General features: G+C 42.8%; 1 protein-coding gene across 1 annotated transcript in view; it reads right to left on the bottom strand.

The window, feature by feature from the left end:
* SMG1 (SMG1 nonsense mediated mRNA decay associated PI3K related kinase) overlaps positions 1–21,429 on the bottom strand; it is a 68,551-nt gene that overhangs the window by 4,406 nt on the left and 42,716 nt on the right. The window contains exons 36-58 of the mRNA XM_063314889.1: positions 20,081–20,242; positions 19,182–19,399; positions 18,839–18,993; positions 17,909–18,131; positions 16,913–17,159; positions 15,940–16,169; positions 14,367–14,609; positions 13,589–13,837; positions 13,021–13,239; positions 12,250–12,440; positions 11,487–11,659; positions 10,671–10,950; positions 9,705–9,977; positions 8,548–8,782; positions 7,923–8,146; positions 6,828–6,978; positions 6,337–6,526; positions 5,049–5,518; positions 4,092–4,229; positions 3,033–3,185; positions 2,204–2,383; positions 1,572–1,799; positions 255–466 (exon numbers count right to left, since the gene is read on the bottom strand). Of these exons, the coding sequence (XP_063170959.1) occupies positions 255–466; positions 1,572–1,799; positions 2,204–2,383; positions 3,033–3,185; positions 4,092–4,229; positions 5,049–5,518; positions 6,337–6,526; positions 6,828–6,978; positions 7,923–8,146; positions 8,548–8,782; positions 9,705–9,977; positions 10,671–10,950; positions 11,487–11,659; positions 12,250–12,440; positions 13,021–13,239; positions 13,589–13,837; positions 14,367–14,609; positions 15,940–16,169; positions 16,913–17,159; positions 17,909–18,131; positions 18,839–18,993; positions 19,182–19,399; positions 20,081–20,242 (5,044 nt within the window). The remainder of the gene's footprint in view (positions 1–254; positions 467–1,571; positions 1,800–2,203; positions 2,384–3,032; positions 3,186–4,091; positions 4,230–5,048; positions 5,519–6,336; positions 6,527–6,827; positions 6,979–7,922; positions 8,147–8,547; positions 8,783–9,704; positions 9,978–10,670; positions 10,951–11,486; positions 11,660–12,249; positions 12,441–13,020; positions 13,240–13,588; positions 13,838–14,366; positions 14,610–15,939; positions 16,170–16,912; positions 17,160–17,908; positions 18,132–18,838; positions 18,994–19,181; positions 19,400–20,080; positions 20,243–21,429) is intronic.

Below are 21,429 nucleotides of genomic sequence, written 5' to 3'. Positions count from 1 at the left end.
CTAAAGGATGTTAGAGGAATTCAATCAGCCCATTTTAACTGCACATCTGTACCTGATATATGGCAGTTTTCTTTACCCGACCCCCCCCCCATGTACTTTACTGGTTTTGTTGAAATGCTTGTCGTGGAGAATGCCAAATCGTATTTGCACTGGGGAGTCTCTCAATTTCTGTTGCTAACAGCAACTAGACCTCCGTTACCCAGGGAATAGTTGCATTTTAATTTATAGACAGGAATACAGGGACATCTGCTTACCTTTGACTCTGAGTTCTTAGCTCTTTCAGGGTGGGAGTAATTTCTTGCAGCATTTCAATATGTTCCTGACTGCGCACCTGACCCATAGCCTGAACTAATGTAAACAGAACAGTCTGAATATTGTCTTGCCATAATTTATATTCTCCCAAGAATTGTCTAACGCTGTTCTCATAAGGAACATCTTCACCATCAGCCAGAGCTGCTTCTTCGTCCTGAAATAAAGGTCACATCCATGAAGGACTTTTAAGAAACAAATGACAATAATTCTGTTTCCTTTGAAGACCACCTACTTGCTGGAAAGGTTCAAACAAATTTCACATTTCCCTTTTTTAAAAACCACAGTTGTTGAAAATACATTATTTACTGTTCAGTTCCTATAAAGCATGGAAACATTTAGATAAATGAGACTTCAATGCTGCTGGGACACTGATAATCCCCTTACTTTCTCCTTTTGGCTCAGCTCCATCATATCTGCTTCTCTGTCATGAATGGGCTTCCCCACTATATTCTTGAAAATAGCCCATATACAAAACTTCAGTATCAGATTATTCTAGAAATGTCCACTATAACCGTATATATTTTCTACAAGTTTTTCTAGCTTTTGGTACATACCCACTTAGTATTCCAGCTTCTTTTTGTAAGAGGCTTGGAGTTACTCAGATTGAGGCAAGCTTTAGTACGTTGTGCAGTAAATGAAGTTATTCAACATTACAGGTAGTCCTTGCTTAATGACCACAACTGGGACTGGAATTTCAGTTGCTAAGTGAAGCTGTCTTTAAGCCAATCTGACCAAATTTTATGACCTTTTTTGCAGCGGCCATTAAATGAATTCCCACAGGCATTAAGCAAACCATGTGGTTAAGCAAATCACGCCGCTCCCCATTGATTTTGCTTGCCGGAAGCCAGTCGGGAAGATTGAAAATGGCAATCATGTGACCACAGGACGCTGCGACAGTCATAAATGTGGACTGGCTGCCAAGCGCCCAAATCATGATCATGTGACCATGGGGACACTGCAATGGTTGTTAAGTGTGAGGACCGGTCGTCAGTTTTTTCAGCACCGTTTTAAGTCTGAACTGTCACTAAATGAAGGGTTGTTAAGCGAGGACTACCTGTACGCGCATGCATCAGGCACTCACCCAGTATTTCAGTGGATGCTCTTTAATAGGTATCTAGTGCCATTCTTAAATTTCAAAGGCAGGCTTTCTATATAAAGCTCAACGAGAAATTATCCCTGAGATTATCTCCTCTTAGCTTCAGTTATACTACTATCGCCAACGCAGTGAGTCGGCTACTACTCCACAGGACAGATATTACCTTAGCCATAGCTTTCAGCAGATGTTTGACATCCCCAAGTTGACGATTGTGCCCAGTGAGCACAGTTTTAATACTATCAACCAGATTTTGAATGGTTTCACACACAGTGTCTATATGCTGTTCTTTCTCAGCCTGTGCCGTCCGCTGAGCAGATGTATCCTGGGTCAGCTGCTTGTGAGCTATGACAAGCCATTCTGAGCTGCCAATGGGATGGTCATGACTGGTGCCCTAAAGAAAAACAAATATTCCAAGAGCATTCAAGGTATTAAATTAACCTGAAAGGACCCCGGTCAGCCACAAGCTGCAAACAGCTTTAAGCAAATTACTATCTGCTAGACCGGGCTCTTGCAAAGGTAAGAAGAGAAAGTCCAACGCAACACATCTAGTTTCTCAGAAGAATGTAACCCAAACAAGCAACAAATACATTTATTCAGAAAGCACAGCACTGCAGAAAATCCAACCCTTGTTAAAAACTGAACCAAATTGCTAAGAGGTCAAAAAATGAGAGGCGACTCTCTATGGTAGGGGAAAAAATGGGAAGGGGGGAAAGGGGCCACTGACAGAATCCATCTTTCTAAGATGACTGCCCCCGTCTGTTTCCTTAGCCCCCACGCCCACACCCACCCACGTACCACTCTGTGAAGTAATCGGAGCTCCAGATCAGAAACAGTGCTATTAAACTGCGATGCAAATGAGCACATTTGTTGGCAACGCTTGGTAAGCTCAAACAAAGCAGCATCAAGGTTTAAGGCTTCTGCTGTTCTGGTACGTAAACTTTCAAAATGAATGATGTTACTACAGAGGAAAGTAACCTGCAAGACATAAAAAGGAAGGAAAAAGCTCAAATATCTTAAAGCTTAAAGATTTCTTCTCAAAATTAATTCAAAACTTGAAAAACAAGAAAACCCTTAGCTCTAACAACTCCCCTTAACAGCTCTCCTGATTCTGAGAAATGGTATTTGGAAACCAGAGAACCCTCAACTTAATTTTCTTCTCAGGCATTCCCTGTAGTCCACAAAACTCTACCTAGTTGTTTTCAGGATTGCTTTTTGTTAAGAGTGTCACCTTAATGTTGACCCCCCCTTTGTCTTGCAGTTGGTATTTAGGTTTTAAATTGCACTGAGTAACGTATGTTTTATAATGAACTGGGAAACCACAGCATCCTAAAAAAAGGTCTGTCTCTTTTTCATCCCCAAACTGAAGTGATGCTAAAAGATTATTTTTTTTAAAAAAATTATTTATTTAATAAATTGTGTTAGGTCGTAATAATTCTACACAAGAATAACCACGTTAGTGGCACAAGATACCGGCACAGCCTCCTGGCACTCAGATCTTTCTTTGCAGCCTCCTATCTGCTTCCTCCTTGAACCTACCGGATCACATAAAGTTGGTCCTAAACATTGAATTGCCTATTTTATCTCTTACACAAAAAAGCTAACCCAACCACACTGTTCCCAATACCTGGTTGGCTCTTTGACTTTCTTTAAGAACAAGGTTTCTTCGTTCGGCAATTGTGGCATCAAAATCCTGAAGAACTGGTGCTAATGCTGGATTGGCCCCCCCGGCCCATTTCAAACGCTGCTCAATGCTTGCTTCAAGGGCGGCCAGTTTTTCCTGAATGCGTATAAAGTGGATTAAGTCTTAATATTTTTGCTTAGGTTTGGGTCTCAAGCAGAAGTAATCTCTCTCTTTTTTTTTTTTTTACAGCTAAGAGGAATCAAACATAGACATTGGCAAAGCAAACTCCTTGGAATAGTTACATCACATGTTTTAAAAACACCTTTTCCAAAAAGGAATCAGGCTTCTGCTAGTATGTAGACCTTCTAGGACAGTGTTCCTCAACCTTGGCAACTTTCAGGCGTGTGGACTTCAACTCCCAGGATGTTGCTGGCTGGGGGCTTCTGGCTGAGGAATTCTGGGAGTTGAAGTCCACACATCTGAAAGTTGCCAAGGTTGAGAAACACTGTCCTAGAAGAGCCGTGTTAGCCTCTAGTAGGGAAAAAAAAAAATCAAGAGTCTGGTAGCACCTTTCCAGCTAACACGTTTTATTAAAAGGCATAAGCTTTTTAATAAAATTCATTAGTCAGAAAAGGTGCTACCGGACTTCTGCTAGTGTGTAATATCACTGCCATGTACAGAGGGAAAACAATGCCATGTGTGTAACTATCCAACCAGGGTATTATATTCATAGTCAGTTTAATAGCTGATTTCTTTAAACTCAAGTGCTTTCAAACCAATTACTAGAAGCTCATTATGCATTAAAAAAAAACTAAGAAATCTCTCAACTTCACCCTTGGCTGCACAGATTAAAGCAAAAGGACAAAAGTTATACAATTTGTAAAATGGAATATTTGGAAAACCCTATTAGCGCTCTGCAATGCCCATATATTCCAACAGTGGGGTTAAAGGATCAATGCTCCCCATATGTGAGGGACCAGCTTCTGTTTTCTTAAGCCCCTGATGCATTAGTGTCTATTCTGTCTTTCCTCAGCTGCCCAATGGATTAGCGGCGCAGGCTACCTGAACTGCTGCAATTGAAGCTTCGATCTGTCCAAGTGTATGAAGTTTCTTTTTCATGCTGGCTAAAATTGCAGAACGAGGTGGAGGAGTGACTGTCATGGCTTGTGGGCGATTGAGAAGGAGATCTTCATGCTGCCACTTTTGAAAGAAGGGAAAAAGGGGGCATTTTCATTCAGCCTTGTAGAGCTTCAGCACACTTACTTCACCACCACTACTACAACAAAGTTAGAAGGCCAGATTCAGTTTCATACATAGCTCTTGTCTGCACACTGTGCCAAGCTATGGCTTCTTTAACTATTGTTTCAAACCACTATAATATATATGTATATGTATATGTATATGTATATGTATATAAAATCTTTTTATTGATCTATTTATATTGCAATTTATATGTTTTAATTTTGATCTTATTGTAAACCGCCCAGAGTCCCCTTTTCGGGAGAGATGGGCGGTGATAGAAATTTGAAAAATAAAGAAAATAAAAAATAACAGTGACAATAATACCACCATTGGATTCAACAAAAAAATTACTCCCAGCAGTTTACAACATAAAAACAGATGAAAAACAAAAGCTGATAAAAACATAATCTCAAGTAGTAACTGTAGTGGTGACTACTACTACTTATTCATGACATGCTGAGCCAAAAGAAAACAAACCACATTCTAGCTTAGCATGACGTGTGAATCCATTCAGTTTCCAAAAGCAAAGGCCAGTAGTACAGAATAAGCAGAGGACAAAGAATGCTGACGACACTATGCTAAGAAAATCATGTTATTACTGCCTTGTTAATTCAACACTGTCCATTTTGCAGGGCAAGTATTTTGCACTGCGGTCTCACGCCGCATTGATCTGTGAAAAGCATTTCTTTGCAGAACGCTGGTTTGTCTCCAATAACTACAGTTTATTATGCAGTTTCCCAGATTGGTGGGAAGGATTCAGACATTAACTACACTGACCTGGAACATTGCGATGTGCAGCTGCACTCGCTGAAGGCTGGTCTTACATGAAGAAATGCTGGTCTCAAGCCTCCTCACCAGATCATGCTTCTTCCAGGCAGTGTCGTACGAGCTGGCCAGGACTGTGGCTCTGTTCATAACCAACTGCGAATATTTGCCAATCTGGATATTGTGTTCCACAGCTTTCTTACACAGGTCATCCACCGAGACTTTGCTTTCCGCTCCAAAATCCTTTGCTTCTACTTGAGCAATGATATCCACGCCCAGGGCACTAATGAAGCTGCACAGGGTGAGCCCCAACGCCTGATTGGGAAGGCCAATTAAAAGCTGACGGACAAAGTCGGCGGTGAAAGCTTTGATCGGTTTGGCCATCTGGTCTTCGCTAAAGCAAGAATTCCGATACAAGGTTTTCACATTGACCATGGGCACCGGTCCATTCACAGTGTTTTGATCTTCAATTGAATTTATACCTTGGAGGGGGAGGGGGGAAAACGGATGACATCTTTAGAACAGGTGCATCCCAAAGCACTTTTTAAATAGGACCAGCAAGAGCGATGTTTCAGATCAAGGAGACATCATAATGCGACAGTACGCTTACAAGGGGCATTCTGTGACGTCCACCCTGCCCATGAGAAAAATGTCTGAAACTCATTTTAACTGCTTAGGGCTACAGGTGTGCAAAACGTTCCTAGCCCAAAATAGCAGTTCTGGGTCTCCTGACTTTGGAGGGGAAAAAAAAAACACGTGGTCACTTTCAAGCAAACCAGACAAAGACAACCATCTTGAAATGGGAAGTCCTGGCCCTAAAAAACATCCGGTTCCATAAGCATATGGCCACTTGTTTTTGTAAATCAGTTAGCGATACGTTCCATAGCATGTAGCTTTTGGGTTACAGAGCAAGTATTGAAACGACCCTGAAAACATGCAAAATTTCTGATTTGCTTTTAAAAAAAAGTTAGTGTGGGCAGTAACTGAAATAAGTTTCACACCTTGATGGTTTTTATCTTTTACATTCTTAAAAGATTGTCACAGTAGCTATAATAGGCATCCTGAAAAGGGATTGCAATAGCATTATGGCAGTCCCCAAGTCAATTATTTTCAACTCTGCTGGTATGGCAGATCACAGCTTTGGGCCTCAAGTTTAGAATCCAATTATCTTGCTTTTTTTGTTTCATCTAAAGTTAGTAATATCTGCCATTTGAGTTGCTTTTGACCCCAAGGCACAGGGCAGGAAGTACTATTTAAGCAGCTGTATAGTGAAGAAATTAGGGAGATTATGTAAATTTACCTGAAAGAGTTTTAGAAAAAGTGCCACAGAGTCTGAAAAATTCCTTTATTGTCTGCAGTCTTTTCAAAAAGAAAATCTCTTCTAACACTTGCCGGTTATTATCATCATCAAAAAAGTTAGCTTGAGTGCTGCGAGCTTCCCTGATTATATCAATCTTGCGCCAGGCAGCAGGAATTTCCATCTTGTTTAGCTGTAGGATAATTAAATTAAGCAGAAGGTTAGCTTGCCTCATATCTACTTTTTGCTGAAAGCCAGTTTGCTGTAGTGGTTAAAGCACCAGGCTAGAAAGACCAGGATTTTCCACCTTAGGCGTGAAACCAGCTGGATGACTGTGCCAGTCACTCCCTCTCAACCCTAGGAAGAAGGAATTAGCAAACCACTTCTGAGAAACATTGCTAGGAAAACTGCATGGACTTATCCATGTAGCCACCGGGAGTAAAGGTTGACTCAAAGGTGCCAAAAAAAAAAAAGCTTTGCTAGTAAGCCTATACCTTTTCGACTAATAAGCCAAATGCCGTTTCCACTTGAGCGAACATTCCATCAAATGCTACCAATAACATCTGGCCTGCTGACATTTTGGGCGTTTCGTCAACGGAGCCATTTCTGGGTTGAATCAGTTCGCCATACTGGGCATGAAGCATCCTAAAGAAAGAAGTAGAAAGGCCATTGGGACTTTTCCCAATCTTTTCCTCCAACAGTTGAACAGACATGCAGAAAGGAGATCAATCCACTGGACTGAGAATGTTGCCTAACACAGATTCACTTATTAACTAGCTGTATTTATAAAGCACCTTACTCTAAGACTCCTAGTGGTTTATAATATCAATGAAAATCAGCCACGCACACGAGACACAAATAAAGTCAAATTCCACAACGTTAGAAGCATTGCTCACATCCCTCCTCTAGCAATGAGCTTGGCTGTTTAAAAGCTCTGTGAAATCCTCAGTCTTAACCACTTTCTAAAATGTCAGCAGGGAGGGTATCGTACAGATCTCTGGGGGGAAGGTTATTCTAAAACAGTGTTTCTCGACCTCAGCACTTGAGGATATGTGGACTTCAACTCCCAGAATTCCCCAGGGAATTCTGGGAGTTGAAGTCCACAGGTCTTCAAGTTGCTGAGGTTGAGAAACTCTGTTCTAAAGGGAGGGCACCATAACTGAAAAAAAATCTCTGGCTCCTCCTTCCTGGCCCCCTGCTGAACCTCACATGGGAGAAGCCTCAACATCCCTCCTTGAAACAGTAAGCAGATGACTCTGGAGGTACATGGGCATCAAGCCATGTTGAGCTTAAAAGACAACACTCTGAATTGCATTTGGAAGTTTACTGGCAACCAATGCCTCGTGCCTGATGACTCTCATTCATCAAAAAGTGGGCTGCTGCGTCATGTACCAACTGCAGCTCCCAGGTAGTCTTCAAAGGCAGCCCCATGTAGAGTGCACTACAGTAAATCTATTTAAAAGAGGACGAGACCACAAGTTACTGATCCTTGTGTCCGCTCTACTCGCCCAGATACTAATCAAAAGCTTCTTCTACCTGGATATGAGGAACTCAAGGTCAAATGAAAGATAAAGCTGTTGATTCTTTACCTCGCAACATCAATGTAGTGAGAATGTGTTTCTTCTTCAAGCCCCATGGCTGCGTTTCTTAAGTAAGCCTGAAGAGACTCCACCAGGTTTTGCAAAGGAACATCAGTTATTTGCTCAATGAGGTTATCAAGTTCATTGAGCATACTTTCCAAGGTATATTCTCCTTTCATTAAGCACCTAAGGGCTTCTGGAAAAATGATCTGACGAAAATTTGAATTCAGTTCCTGTCAGAAGAACACAAACACGCCAAGTCCATAGGGAGAAACAGCAGCACTCAAATTAGGATTTTTCTAAGTCTTCCATGGAAGACATCATGGAGACCACAAGACTTCACTGTGGCCTCAAGTGTTTTATTCTAAACACGCTTGAAGAAACAAAGTGCCTTCAGTGCACCAGTATGAGAACACATGTATATATGCATATGCCTGACCCCCTTATTTTCAATTGTCTTTATTTTAAGGTAATGGTGCAGTTTAGATCCCTTTTCGGGTTTACTCCACTCAGCCACTTTCGCTAACTTTTTGAGAAAATGAGAAACTCAAGTTCAAGAAAAATATTATTCCATTACGATTTATCCCAACGGGAGCTTTGCATATGAACAAGATGTATTAGAAACATATTTCACCTGAAGGGAGATGTAAACTCCATTCGCTAGGTGAATAGCTTCTGATGCTTCAACGGGGTTAGGAATGTCTAAATCCTGAGGGGCGAGATGGCACTGTTTCAGTAGCTGGACAAGACAGGTGACGTTGCCACTCATGCTACACAGCTCCTCCAAGAACCAGGCTCCATCCCTTGACGTCAGGTCAACAAGCTGTTCTCCAGCACTGGACGCAGCACCTTCCATCATTAAATTACGCCTAAATAAGAAATTAAGTTTGTTAACGTTCAAAAGAGACAATAAAAAAAGCTAAAAAAGAAACAAAAAGACGAGAACATCTCCTTCCCAGCAATCAACACCCAGATAAGCAAAGATTAACACCAGGATCAACACCAGACAAACAACCAAGCGGTAAACAATGGCCAAATCAAGGAACTACCAATTTGGACAAACAATCAAACAGTAAACAACAGCCTAATCAAGGAACTACCAAGGAGAGAACACCAACAACACCAACAACACTGTCAGGGCAGCTACTGTATATAAACAGAGAGCAAAACCCTCCCTCCCTCGCACTGACGACGTTACCTAGTTGGGTAATGAAACGTCTGCAAGGCAACAACCAAGCTCAGAGAGCACCAAGGACTCCACGATTAACTTTTTTAGTAAACACAGATATTCTTTTCCCCCCCCATGCATTTTGAGTCTTTTCCTTTGAAAGCTCATGGGAGGTATTAAAAATATTGCATGAAATTTGAGGCAGTTTATTAGTAAGCATTTAAAAGAAAGAAAATAAACCAAAACAAAGGGGATATAAGAACAATAAGAGAGTAAAGTACAAATAGTAAGATACAAATAAGTAAATGTGGGATCTAAAATATCACGGGCATTACAGTTGTGCAATATATCAGTCATTTATGAAATTATGAGAGAGGCATTGTACCGTTTTTAAACTAAAAACCACGATTCAGCTTTAGACTAAAAATACCTGGCTAACACAGTCAAATCACTAACCTAGCATTACAAACTACAATAATAATAAAGGGAAACAACACAATCGCAGTTTTTTATGAATTACAATCGGTAAAAGCAAACTACTGTATCAAAAATGCTCTGAAAAACGGAAAGAGTCTCCCAATGCAGATTAGTACCCAACAGGTCAATTTGTCCAAGCATCTTACCTGGTGAGGCTGCAGAGAGCAGAGATGATAACGCTTGCTAAGCTCAGTGAACCCTCTTCTCCATTTTCATGGAGGAAGACTTTAATGCAACGCTCAATTTCCTTTAACTGCTCCTCGCACACTGGAACAGTGACAGCTTCCTGCTTCAACCGTTCTACCTGTCGGATAAGCCTGCTGTTTATATCTGCCGCGTAGCGTTGCAAAGTCATTTCCGTAGTGCTGATAAACTGACACGCAGCTGGAGGTGGTTGAGGAGCATATTGAATTTCGTACCTGGGGAAGCAACAAAATTATAAACTTTTTTTTTAAGGGAACACTCCACTATATGGTTTGTTATAATGCAAAAGATGGTTAACTTAGCATGAACTGTGTCCCACCATTAAACACTATAATCTTCTTAGAGATTCTTACAGAAAACACTGGAAATGGTATATCTAGGTAAAGGTAAAAGTTTCCCTTGACGTAAAGTCCAGTCGTGTCCGACTCTAGGGGGCGGTGCTCATCTCCATTTCTAAGCCTTGGAGCCAGCGTTGTCATAGACACTTCCGGGTCATGTGGCCAGCATGACGACACGGAACGCCGTTACCTTCCCGCCGAAGCGGTACCTATTGATCTACTCACGTTTGCATGTTTTCGAACTGCTAGGTTGGCAGGAGCTGGGACTAGCAATGGGAGCTCACCCCGCCACGCAGTTTCGAACCGCCGACCTTCCGATCGGCAGCTCAGCGGTTTAACCCGCAGCGCCACCGCGTCCCATATATCTAAAAGTACTAAAAAGCAGCCAAACTTGGAAACATTAAAGTGCTTTATTGCTAAATACTTTTTGTCAGGAAGAAAAAAAAATGCATATTTCACATGCTGCTATATAGCACTTTAATGAGTCGGGTTTGAGGAAATTAATATTTTGATCAGAAACGGAATCTTATCTAATCCTCCCTCTTTCTGTAGGTTCAACAGGGAGCTTACTTGCGATAAAGATCCTGGCAACGGTCTATCGTCATGTTAACAAGGAGTTCTTCCATCCAGGTTTTCCACTGCTCAACGCGGTGCTTCTGAAACACTGTTTTGGGATACTGAAGCGCAACGGTGGCATAGTTGTGCAACTGTTCAAGACAGCCACGTAGAACTGAGCGCCTCTGCTGGAGAAAAGCCCCAACTTCTCCTTCTAGTTGTTCACACTGGCTGATCAAGTGTGCCTGGCCAGCGTTCTGAAGAAAGGCAGTCGCAGGCACGTAACTTGGGGGGCCTTAAAAATGAAACACCAGGAAACACCATTCAAATCTGCACGTGTATGTTTATTTATTCATTTATTATTCAGATTTCTATTACCACCCATTTCCCCCAAAAAAGGGGGACTCTGGGCGGTTAGAGAAAAACACCCAAAGACTCTCTCTGGAGCTCAAAGGGTCACTGGGGGAGCCCTGGACCAAACAGGCATTGCATTCCTCAGTGGATGGCAGAATGCCAAGTAAAGTTCCACTTGAACGCTAGGGCAAACTGTCTTAGCAGCAAGAGCAGATGGAAGCAATTACTTCTGCTCAGTGCAAAGGGGGTTGGACTCCAGGGCTCAAATGATACCTTTCAACTCCAGAATTCTGTAACAGCAAAGTAAATATCCTATCTGAAGGTATAGTGGCCTCTGAAACCACTACTTGCAATGACTGTACCCTACTGTGAGCATGCATAATGTAATTAAATAAAGCCAACAACTGGGGTTTTCTTTCATAATCGGTCTGTCCCCGCATCCTCTCTTAGAACAGGGGCCAACCCTCAGTCTCGTACCAAGATCCATCTGGGTGCTAATCTCCTGAAGCAGGCTTGCGAGCTGAGTCGCTTCCAGGTTACTGAAAGCAGCTTGGTAGTGTGATATCCACTGTTCAAATTCGTTGAGTTTCACCTGGACTGCTTCCTGCACTGCTCTCTGCTGAGACTGCAGCTGTGTATGCTCAGAATACCTGCATTTAAAAAAAAAAAGATGGGGAGTTATGAAAACACACTGCTGAACTCAACACTTCTAGAGAGCTATTATCAACTTTACAACATTTGATATTTATTCTTTGGACACATCTGTTAAGTGAACCAAACTTACTTATTTCTGAACGGGCTGTTTTAAAAATCTGGAGCTGGTTTAGCAGTTTTCCTTTAAAACCACTGAATCAAGTAACGGATAAATTGCCCTTAGTTAAACAGTTGATAAACATGTTAAACACTACCAGCTCCTAATTCAACTTTAAGTGTGTTCATCTTCACATGTGGTCAACCATAAGTAACCAGCCAAGATCACCGTAATGAACTTCCAAACTCCTTAATTTTTGCAATGCAATACATGATTTTTCTAAAGTCCTTGTACGCTTCACTGGCATGATTGGAAGCCTTGTGGCAGTTTTCACGTTTTTTTTTAAAAGTACTAAATAAGAGTAATAAGAGTATCCAGGTCTCCTCACCTTGAGACCCAGAATATGGCCTATCAACTATAGCTGCCTGAGGTTTCATGAAATATTTTGAGACTCACCAAACGTAAGCATCGTTTAGCAAAAATAACTACCTGTGCTGCAGTGTGTGAGACGGATGATCGACCCCTTCTGCACCTTCCAGATAGTCACTCTCTTCCAATAATTTGCCTTGTAATTTTTCAATATCTGTCAGCTGCTCTTGTAAATGTAAATACTCCCCCAAACTGCTATCCAGTTTAGGAATTACAGCCAGCATTTCATCTCTGTTCTTAAACCAGTTGACCTGTGAACAAATGTTACATTGTAAGGAAGCTGAACTGAGTACTGTTAAGTTTCCTGGGCTTTAGTGGGTATAAATTAAAAAACTTGTTTTATTATTATAGCAACAATTTATGAACTTTGGTTTCCACATCTATAGCTGAGGAACACTCTATAAAATTTAAAGTATAAATTGACTGTTGTCAGAAAGAAAGAGTATTTGAAATGCTGTAATTGTCAACCCTTCAAAGTCAGCCAGGTCGGGAAACAGACTCCCCAAGGACTATTGCGACTCTCCTTTATTGTTAAAGGGTAGAATAACAGAATCGTGAAAGCCTAACAGAGATTCTCTCTTCCCACTCTTGTATCAAAGAGAATCAAGGTGGGGCATAATGAAAGACAGTTTCTTTCTCACTTTCTCCCTCCTTCCCAAGCTAAGCTGGTGTTTACTTAACAACTGTTGAATTTTTTCTTCAAGGCCATCTCTGTACTCCTCTACAACAATTTAAAATTGCTGCAATGATTGTTGGTAATAACATTTGCACACTGCTTCTCAAATTTAGTACATTTAGGTCTTTCGAATGTAAACCCATTCCAAAGAATACCTTTATTTCTGCAACTCTAGAAGAGAAGAGGCTTCGGGTGATGTCCCTTTCCATTTCTCTCTTGCTTTGCTTGTTCTCTGCTTGCTGCCCCCCACCACCATAGACGGCGCCAGCAAACCCAGCTTCACCCCCAGCTGTCCAGTCTACAAGCGGGTCGTAGACAAAGGCTTCAAGTAACGTCAGCAAGGTTTCTCGTCCTCGGCGCATGATGTGCAGAACCTGTTTTGAGAACAATTGCATTACATGTGAGCCCAGATCAACATTTACAGAAAGGGAGTGTTTCTGTCCAACATTCAAGGCAGTGTTTCTCAACCTTGGCAACTTTAAGATGTGTGGACTTCAACTCCCAGAATACCCCAGCCAGCATGGCTGGCTGGGGAACTCTGGGAGTTGAAGTCCACACATCTTAAAGTTGCCAAGGCTGGGAAACACACAGGGCATTTAGTGCCAGGGCCTAGACAGGTCTCTTTGGAAAAGGAATAAGCAACACCACCAGTCCTGATGAAACAGAAAACAAGGTTCTCAAGGATCCAATCTTTCATCTTTAGCCCCAATCCTACCAGCTTACCTGTTCACAAGAAAGCCTGAAAACCCCTTCCACTCCTGTTACTCCAAATGCAGTTTCAATGTTTTGGGTCATCCGGAAGGGGACTTTCTCTGGCACCCGAAGGCTTTTCCCTTTTTCAAAGCAAACGTTGTAATCGATGTGAACCACTTCTCCTGTGGTCATGTCTATGAGAACATTATCCAGATGTCTGTCTCCAAGACCGATGATGTAGCCAACCATAGACATCACTGCAGTCGATCTCGCGTATGACTTGGAGGGGGGAAAAAGTTTAAATGGTAAGAAATCTGTTTTCTCACCCCCGCACCTCCCCAATGCTTAAAGAAGTGCATTCTAAACAGGAAAACCACTCGAGGGAACAATGTCAAGACATGCACAGAATATATTCGCAGTAAAACTAACCATGTCTTTTGTGTGTGCCACAGCAGAGAGAGAGAAGTATTGTATGTGCCTGTTTTTCTATTTCCAGTGTTGTTTGACTAACAGCTGGTTGGGGAATGGTCACCCCTGGACATGGAATCGTCCTCCAAGTCTCCGTCCTCCAAATGGAGAAGCATCTAGAGGAACTGCCAAAGTTCCTATCAAAATTAATGGACCTCCAGAGCCATTACATAACTCTGAAGTCATTATGTACTTGGGGTTATGTCTTTATAAAATGAGAGAAACCACTTTGGAAAAGACTAAATGTTTTTGTTTTTTTTAAAAAGTCTGGCAAATCCAAATGAAAAGTGGGTGGTACAGATAAATACACCACATACATCCAAGGTCTTTAATTTATTACCTGTGTCACTCTCCACCATTCATCTGGCGTGGTACAGGATGACCAAAGCTCTTTAGCTAGAAGATTGGGTGGCGTGGCTTCCATTAATTCTTCCAAAACAGACTTCATTACATTCAGAGGCCAGTCTCGACGGGAGACATCCAGGCTAAGACCAACTGCTTTCAAGGCTGGTCCAATTTTACTGTAGTACAATTCACTGGGTCTGGGTACTATTCCTGGGTTTTGGGGGGCCTGATAAGAATCCTGGGCATAAAAACAGAGTCTGTTAAATGTTGTTTGCACAGCTCAGCTCAATCCAAGGAGTGTTAGGTTGAGAATTGTTATTCCACACAGTTAACGTACTATTAAGTATCACTGGCTAGCCAATAATTTACGATGGGTAATAAACCTTAAGGCCTTATCCTTTTACCATTCACATTATAAACCACATTATTCTGGATAGGACAAGAAAACCCAACACCTCTACATTAAGTATTATATGTCTTGCCTGTCAGCTGATGCATCTTGTATCCACTTTATTAGGTAAAGGAGAAATAATCCCATATTTATTACTAAGCTCTAAGCTAAACAGAGTGAGGAGCACAATCAGTTCTTTCCTCATCATAAGTACATACTAAGTAATAATTTATATTGCTTATTGATTGCCCAACTTCTTTCCAAGATCCAATGGTGTACTAAAGGCTACTGTTTCAACAGATACCTCTAACTGTGATGCTCACACCCAGCATGATAGAAGGCAAAGCAGTAAACTGCCTTGAGGCCAACCTTGTCTAATTAGTACCCTCTGGGAGGTACTAGACTACAGGAAGTCCTTGACTTACAACCACAATAGGGACCAGAAAATTCGTCATTAAGCGCTGTAGCCATTAAGAGAGGCATAACGTGACTGCACCCAATCTTATGCCATTTTTGTGGCGGCCATTAAGCAAATCACACAGTCGTTACGTGAATCACACAGTCCCCCCACTGATTTTACTTGTCAGAAGCTGGCTGGGAAGGTCACAAATGGTATCACATGACCCCAGGAAGCTGCAACCGTTGTAAATACATGCCGGTTGCCAAGCGCCCGAATTTTGATCATGTGACCGCAGGGACGCTGCGACAGTCCTATGTGCGAGGACCGGTTGTAAGTCGCTTTTTCCAGTGCCGTCGTAACTTCAAATGGTCATTAAACGAATGGCCGTAAGTCGAGGACTACCTGTAGGTATTACAAGGTATTACAATACCATCTAGATCAGACTTCCCTCAGCCAGCAGGGATTATGGGAGTTGCAAAGTGAGCTGGAGGGCATCAGATTGGGGAATGGCTGCTCTCTAAACTCAGGTTTCTCCTCCTGCTTCAAACGTGTATGCTCTCCTAAACTCTTCAGCTTTAGGTGGTGAAGAAATCAAGCTGTCCAATGGAAAGCATTTAGCAGAGAAATGGGAATCGATACATTCCAAAGAATAACCTCAGAAAAAAACCCACATCTGCTCGGAGTTTTATGCTACCCCATGTAAACGTGATAATTTATGGAACGTTAACACTGAACCATGCAATCTTCAAAGGGGTTAAACCTGTAGGTGGTGTTTACCTTCTGTGCTTGTAAAGCTGCCTCTCGCTGCTGCCACCTTTTGTAAAGCCCAAATAAGGGAGTGGCCCCATCCACCCACTGAATCAGGCCTGATCTCGTTCCCAGGGGAGTAACCGAGTAATGCCTGGCATGGAAACGAGGTGTCTCTTGACGATTTATTGTAGCAAACATCGTATTGACAATTGACAGGAACTGCATGATCCGTTCATCCAGATGCAAGTCTTCAAGTCCTGCGCAGAAAAGCAGATGCCGAGGGTTACACGTGGCTTCCATTACTTGCTTCCAGCACAGGCTCCCCTGGGTTTTTTGCTGGGGCACTTTCAGAGCGTTCTTTCTGCGGCAGCAAAGACGGAAAGGCTGCTTTTTGAGATCTGCCCTGACCAGAACTGCGCCCCAGAGACTCCTTCCTTTCCCCCACCCCTTCTTCATGGCAGTGGGAAAAGGCAGAGGTCCTTCCACAGGCTCTCCTTCACTAACAAGGGAGAGAGAGGAAAGATCAGGCACAACGTAACGAAGAGATGCTAGCCGCTACAGCAGTGTTTCTCAACCTTGGCAACTTTAAGAGGTGCTTCAAGAGCAAGGCCGGCTGGGGAATTCTGGGAGTTGAAGTCCACATCTCTTCAAGTGGCCAAGGTTGAGAAACACTGCTCTAGATGGCACTCAGATGGGAAATGGAAGAGGTGCCTTCTGCTCCTGAGGAAGAAGTCTTCCACCTACCTCTGAGATATATACATGAGGACAGTGGAGCAGAATGTGGCTGTCTTGAAGGCCTGTGCAATCAATGTTCCTGCACAGCACACTGACTGGACATTTACACGGATTCCCACAAGTGGCCCTGGGTTCAGTAAGCACATGCATCTGCCAGCTTAATAATTAGGCTGATCCAGAGGCCACTGTGAGCAGCTTAGGTTGAAAGAAATCTGGGGTGAGCAGGGACTATCCCATCACTGCCCTAACCGTTGAACAGCCTTACCTTTGAAAAGGTACGGGTAGTTTTTCCCATCAGAGCCCAGGAACAGGAGCTTCTTAGGTTTGGTCTTGGTTGGCAGAATGGTGATGGTGCTTCCTACGCTATGAATGGTGACTGTGTCTCTGGCAGACACTTCTCCGGGGAGAGCTATCTCTGTGTTGGTCATGGCAGCCAGCCAGGGGCTGATCTCCTCAAGGCGCAAAATATAGCTGGCCCGCTTCTGGGCTCTCTGTTGAAGATTGAGCATCACCTGTTTTCAAACACAGACAGTCTAAGAAAAGGTCCAGAACGCTGAACTATTCTAGTCAATGTATTAACTCTACGTTCTACAAAGGAACTGTTTAAAGAAAAAAAAAATCCCAGTCTCATAGGTAGTCCTTGACTTATGACCACAATAAGGACCAGAAAATTTGTCATTAAGCAGTGTGGTCATTAAGTGAGGTATCACATGGCTGCACCTGATTTTGCATTTTTTGCGGCGGCCGTTAGGTGGAGAATGTGCTTGTTAAGTAAATCACATGGTTCCCCATTGATTTTGCTTTCAGAAGCTGGCTGGGAAGGTCACAAATGGCAATCACGTGACCACAGGACACTGTGATGGTCATAAATACATGCCAGTTGCCAAGCGCCCAATATTTGATCATGTGACTGTGTGGACGCTGTGAGTTGTTAAGTGCAAGGACCAGCCATAAGTCACTTTTTTCAGCACCCTCATGACTTCAAATGGTCACTGAACAGGTGGCCGCAAGTCGAGGATGACCTGTATAGGGAGTTTCACTAATTCTAAAGCTTTATCTTGGGATAGATGGATCAAGGTAGTCACCATTCCAAATCCCTCTTCATATGATCAAAACAGAATGCACTCGGAGCAGGATGTAACACCAAAGTTTACAAACCAGAGTGAACTCTTCAACACTCCAAACTGTAACCGCCACCCGATTTTCCAATGCACACACAGTAAAGTCACTTCTAATTCAACTACATTAGCAAAAAATCTACCTCTTTGAAAGGGATCCAGCTGCTACCCGGCTTCGCAGGATTTGAAGGGTTCTTCAGCTTTTCCAAGGCATTTTCAATTGCATCCCCATAATTGTCCTGAAACCACTTCTCATGGGGAGTTTCAGCAGGCGCTGCAGTGATACTCTGCACGTGTTCCAAAGCAAATACGATGGGCTTCATTAAGGCTGTGTGCTTTTCCCGCATGATGGCTATTTTTTCCTCTCTTGAGGAGGGGGAAAAAACAAGAGCAGTTAGGGGAAATTGCCCCTAGTTTGGAGAATACTGATATTATCAGCACAATTTTTTCCCAAAATTGTGGAGTGTTGTTTAGCATTCCATTACAAAGCTGACAGCAAGGTGAGACTTAATTCCTACCTAGTCATAAAAATCATAATGCACAGAAGATTAGAGACCATGAACATTTTCTACAGAGGTTAATGTCTCTGGGATTTACAGTTAACATGTTACGGAATGTGTCTCTGAAGGGGGAGGTAACGTGGTGGATTTCGGCAGTGCTGCTGGTTCTCAGGAAGGAGGGAGTGCATTTCAAGAAGGTGGAGGAAATAAGAGGAGGCACAGTCCAGGGGGCAGTTGTGGGAAAATGAAGAGGTTCAGACTAGCCCCGCCCTGGAGTCTCCCAGGTTATTTCCCCGTAGGTTAGGTAGAGTAGCTTGAGTCTGGCAAGATTCTGTCTATATGGCGTGGGCAAATAAAGAACTGGAGTTTGGACGGACTGACCTTGGTCGTTCTTGGGCTGGGCCTGACATAACATGATGGCAGGCTTGGGGGTAGAGTACCATGTTTTAACAGAAAAAAAATAAAGCTCAAATGTTTTTTACTAGAAATTCTTTGAGAAGCCCTCCAACTGATTTCCCAGAGGACATTTCAGGATGCAGCGCCACATCTTGTGCATTGTGACAGAAGGCTTACTTGCGTAGGGTATTGTTATTTTGGACCCGCTTTACTTCGTCTTCCAGCTGCTGAATCCGCCTGAGGACGTACATGTGTTGCTGCAAAAGGACACCCAGCCAAAGCTCATCCCAGAGAACGGTGACTCGGCGTAGCTCTGCTACGAGCATTTGGACCTGGACAGACATCGACAAAAAACGTTTTCCAGCCCATTTATTTTAATGGTACAATAGCAGAAATCTATTTCCCAAGGCACTTTCCCAGGTGCAAAGAAAACTGATTCTCTCCTGCTTTAAGCCAGAACCATTAAAGCACCAAGGGTCCAACTTAAGCACCAGCAGCAAAAATAAGACTGAAACTCTACCTGTAATACCATTGTTGGATTTGCAGCTGACAGCTTCTCTACGATTTTGCTGTAGCAGTCCTGCATCATTGCCTGATCTTCATTTAAGCCCAGTTTTGCCTCGTCCTTTAGGCTCTCTTGCGAAGCCGGAGGGCTTGCCCCATCGCACTCGCTACCCAGCAGTTCTTCCCCTTGAATATTGCCCAAAAATGTAGGAATTGCCGAGGGGAATTTGCTCCCTAGGTTTTCAAGGGAAAAGATGGTTAGGCTTACTAGGCCAAAATCCAAAAGTCAACCAAAAATTGCCAGATTAGATTACCTATAAATCCTCAAACTGATGTGAGCCCACAATGGCCACATAAGTGGCATTAGTTTAACATTAAGGATAAGCTGTGGTGGATCAGAGCCACGAAACTGGTGAAGCTGGCTCATTATGGAAGCTAAATTCAGGGATAGGCCAGGCTCAGTGTTCATGGGTGATGCCATGTTTCCAGCTGAATGTCAGTACAATTCCCTCTATTTCTGATATTTAGCATAATACAAAATTCCCAGCTTCCAGGTGCGTGTGCGTGTCCATGGCTTGGAGATCACCTGCAAATGGAGCACTGCTTCAAAACTGGGGCTTCTTTTTCCTGGAAGTCTATTCTTGGGAAGGGGGGACCCTCTGGATAGATTGGGGGGGCGGGCTGCCATATGGGTGGAACAGCATAACTCAGGGGAGTGCTGCTCCCGTGACACTCCAAGATACTGTGCTTCCCACTGATTGCAGATTCCCAGCAATATGCTCTGGTGTTTAAAAACATTATGAAGTCGATACAAAGCATGCACTACATATTTGCAGGCAAGATGACCTGCGACACTTCTAAAAATAAATTACCTGGAGAAATGAAACCCTGCAAAAGACACTGAGTCAAATCTACCTGAAGCTTGAGATTCGCTGCTGAGGGAAATAGTGCCAACAATTGCGGGGTACAGTATGAGATGAGGAGAATCTTGCGCCACTCGGCAGAGGAGGTTGCAAATGCTCTGGCGAACGTATACTTCAGGGTGATTTAGACGGGAAAAGAGTTGAGGGATTATGCCTTTACCAAGATAAAAAGGAGGCGGCGTAAAGAATTAATTTGCACGCGGCGACCAAAAACCACAAGTGACACTTTTGCATTTGACAACTTAAGACCGCAATTAAATCTTACTGCCCTGAAAGACCCACTAACAAGTATAATCTCTCGTTAGCACGTCCACTACACTTGACTGCCTTGTGGCTCAAGCATAAAAATGCCTGTCATCTAAAAACGTTACTGCAAGTAGCTATCTCACCCTGTAGAACCCAGCTCTGTGCAAAACTCTTAAGTGGTGGAATCAGAGCAATGCAGAACACAGCCAACATTTTGAAGCCTGTATTTCGGTTGATGCATCGTTAAATTCATTTGCCTTTTTAGCAATGTTGTCATACTCATTCTATATTTATCATACATTCTCACACCCTGTCAAGAAAATGTATTTTGAGTTCCAAGTGCACAAATGATTCTATTTCCGTACTGTGAAGCGAAGGGTAAGAAATGGGCACACAATAGTGAAGCATTCAGCAATATTACAGAAAAAAATAACTCAATTCCTTAAGTTTACATTAGGGGAAAAAAGTATAATTTTACCAGATCTGCCATGTTCAAAATTTAGCCCCATGAAATGCAAATATAATCAGCGTGCAGCTTAGAGAAGAAAACTACAGCTAGTCTTTGACTTACAACCACAATAGGGACCGGAATGTCCACTGTAAGTCTTTGCTGTCGTAAGGTGAGTCATCATGTGACCAGACCCAATTTTACAACCACTTTTACAGTGGTCATTAAGTGAATCACTGCAGTCGTTAAGTGAATTACTGCAGTCATTAAGCGAATCACAGGTCGTTAAGCAGATCAAGCTTCCCCAATGGGTGTTTTTTGCCAGAAAACAGCAAAAAAAATCACAAAAAAGTGATCACGTGACCATGGGGTGCTGCGACCGGTCATAAACGTGGGCCGGTTGCCAAGTGCCCAAAACGCTATCAAGTGACCCCGGGGGGTGCGTGACATTTTGTGACGCTCGGAAGTGCTTTACAGGCTGTAAAGCACCCATTCCGAGGCTGTCGTAACTTCCAACTGTCGATAAACGAATGGTCATAATTCGAGGACTACCTGTATCAATTCTAGCCTATTATCTTAAGTTGGTTTTATTTCTCTAAAACAGCTTAAAGACCAAGGAGAGGGAATGCCAAGCTGCTAAAAATTCC

The sequence above is a fragment of the Candoia aspera genome, chromosome 14, assembly GCF_035149785.1.
Source record: "Candoia aspera isolate rCanAsp1 chromosome 14, rCanAsp1.hap2, whole genome shotgun sequence".
NCBI lineage: Eukaryota > Metazoa > Chordata > Lepidosauria > Squamata > Boidae > Candoia > Candoia aspera.
Note: the sequence above shows the minus strand (reverse complement) of the source record. Positions and strands in the feature narration are given on the sequence as shown.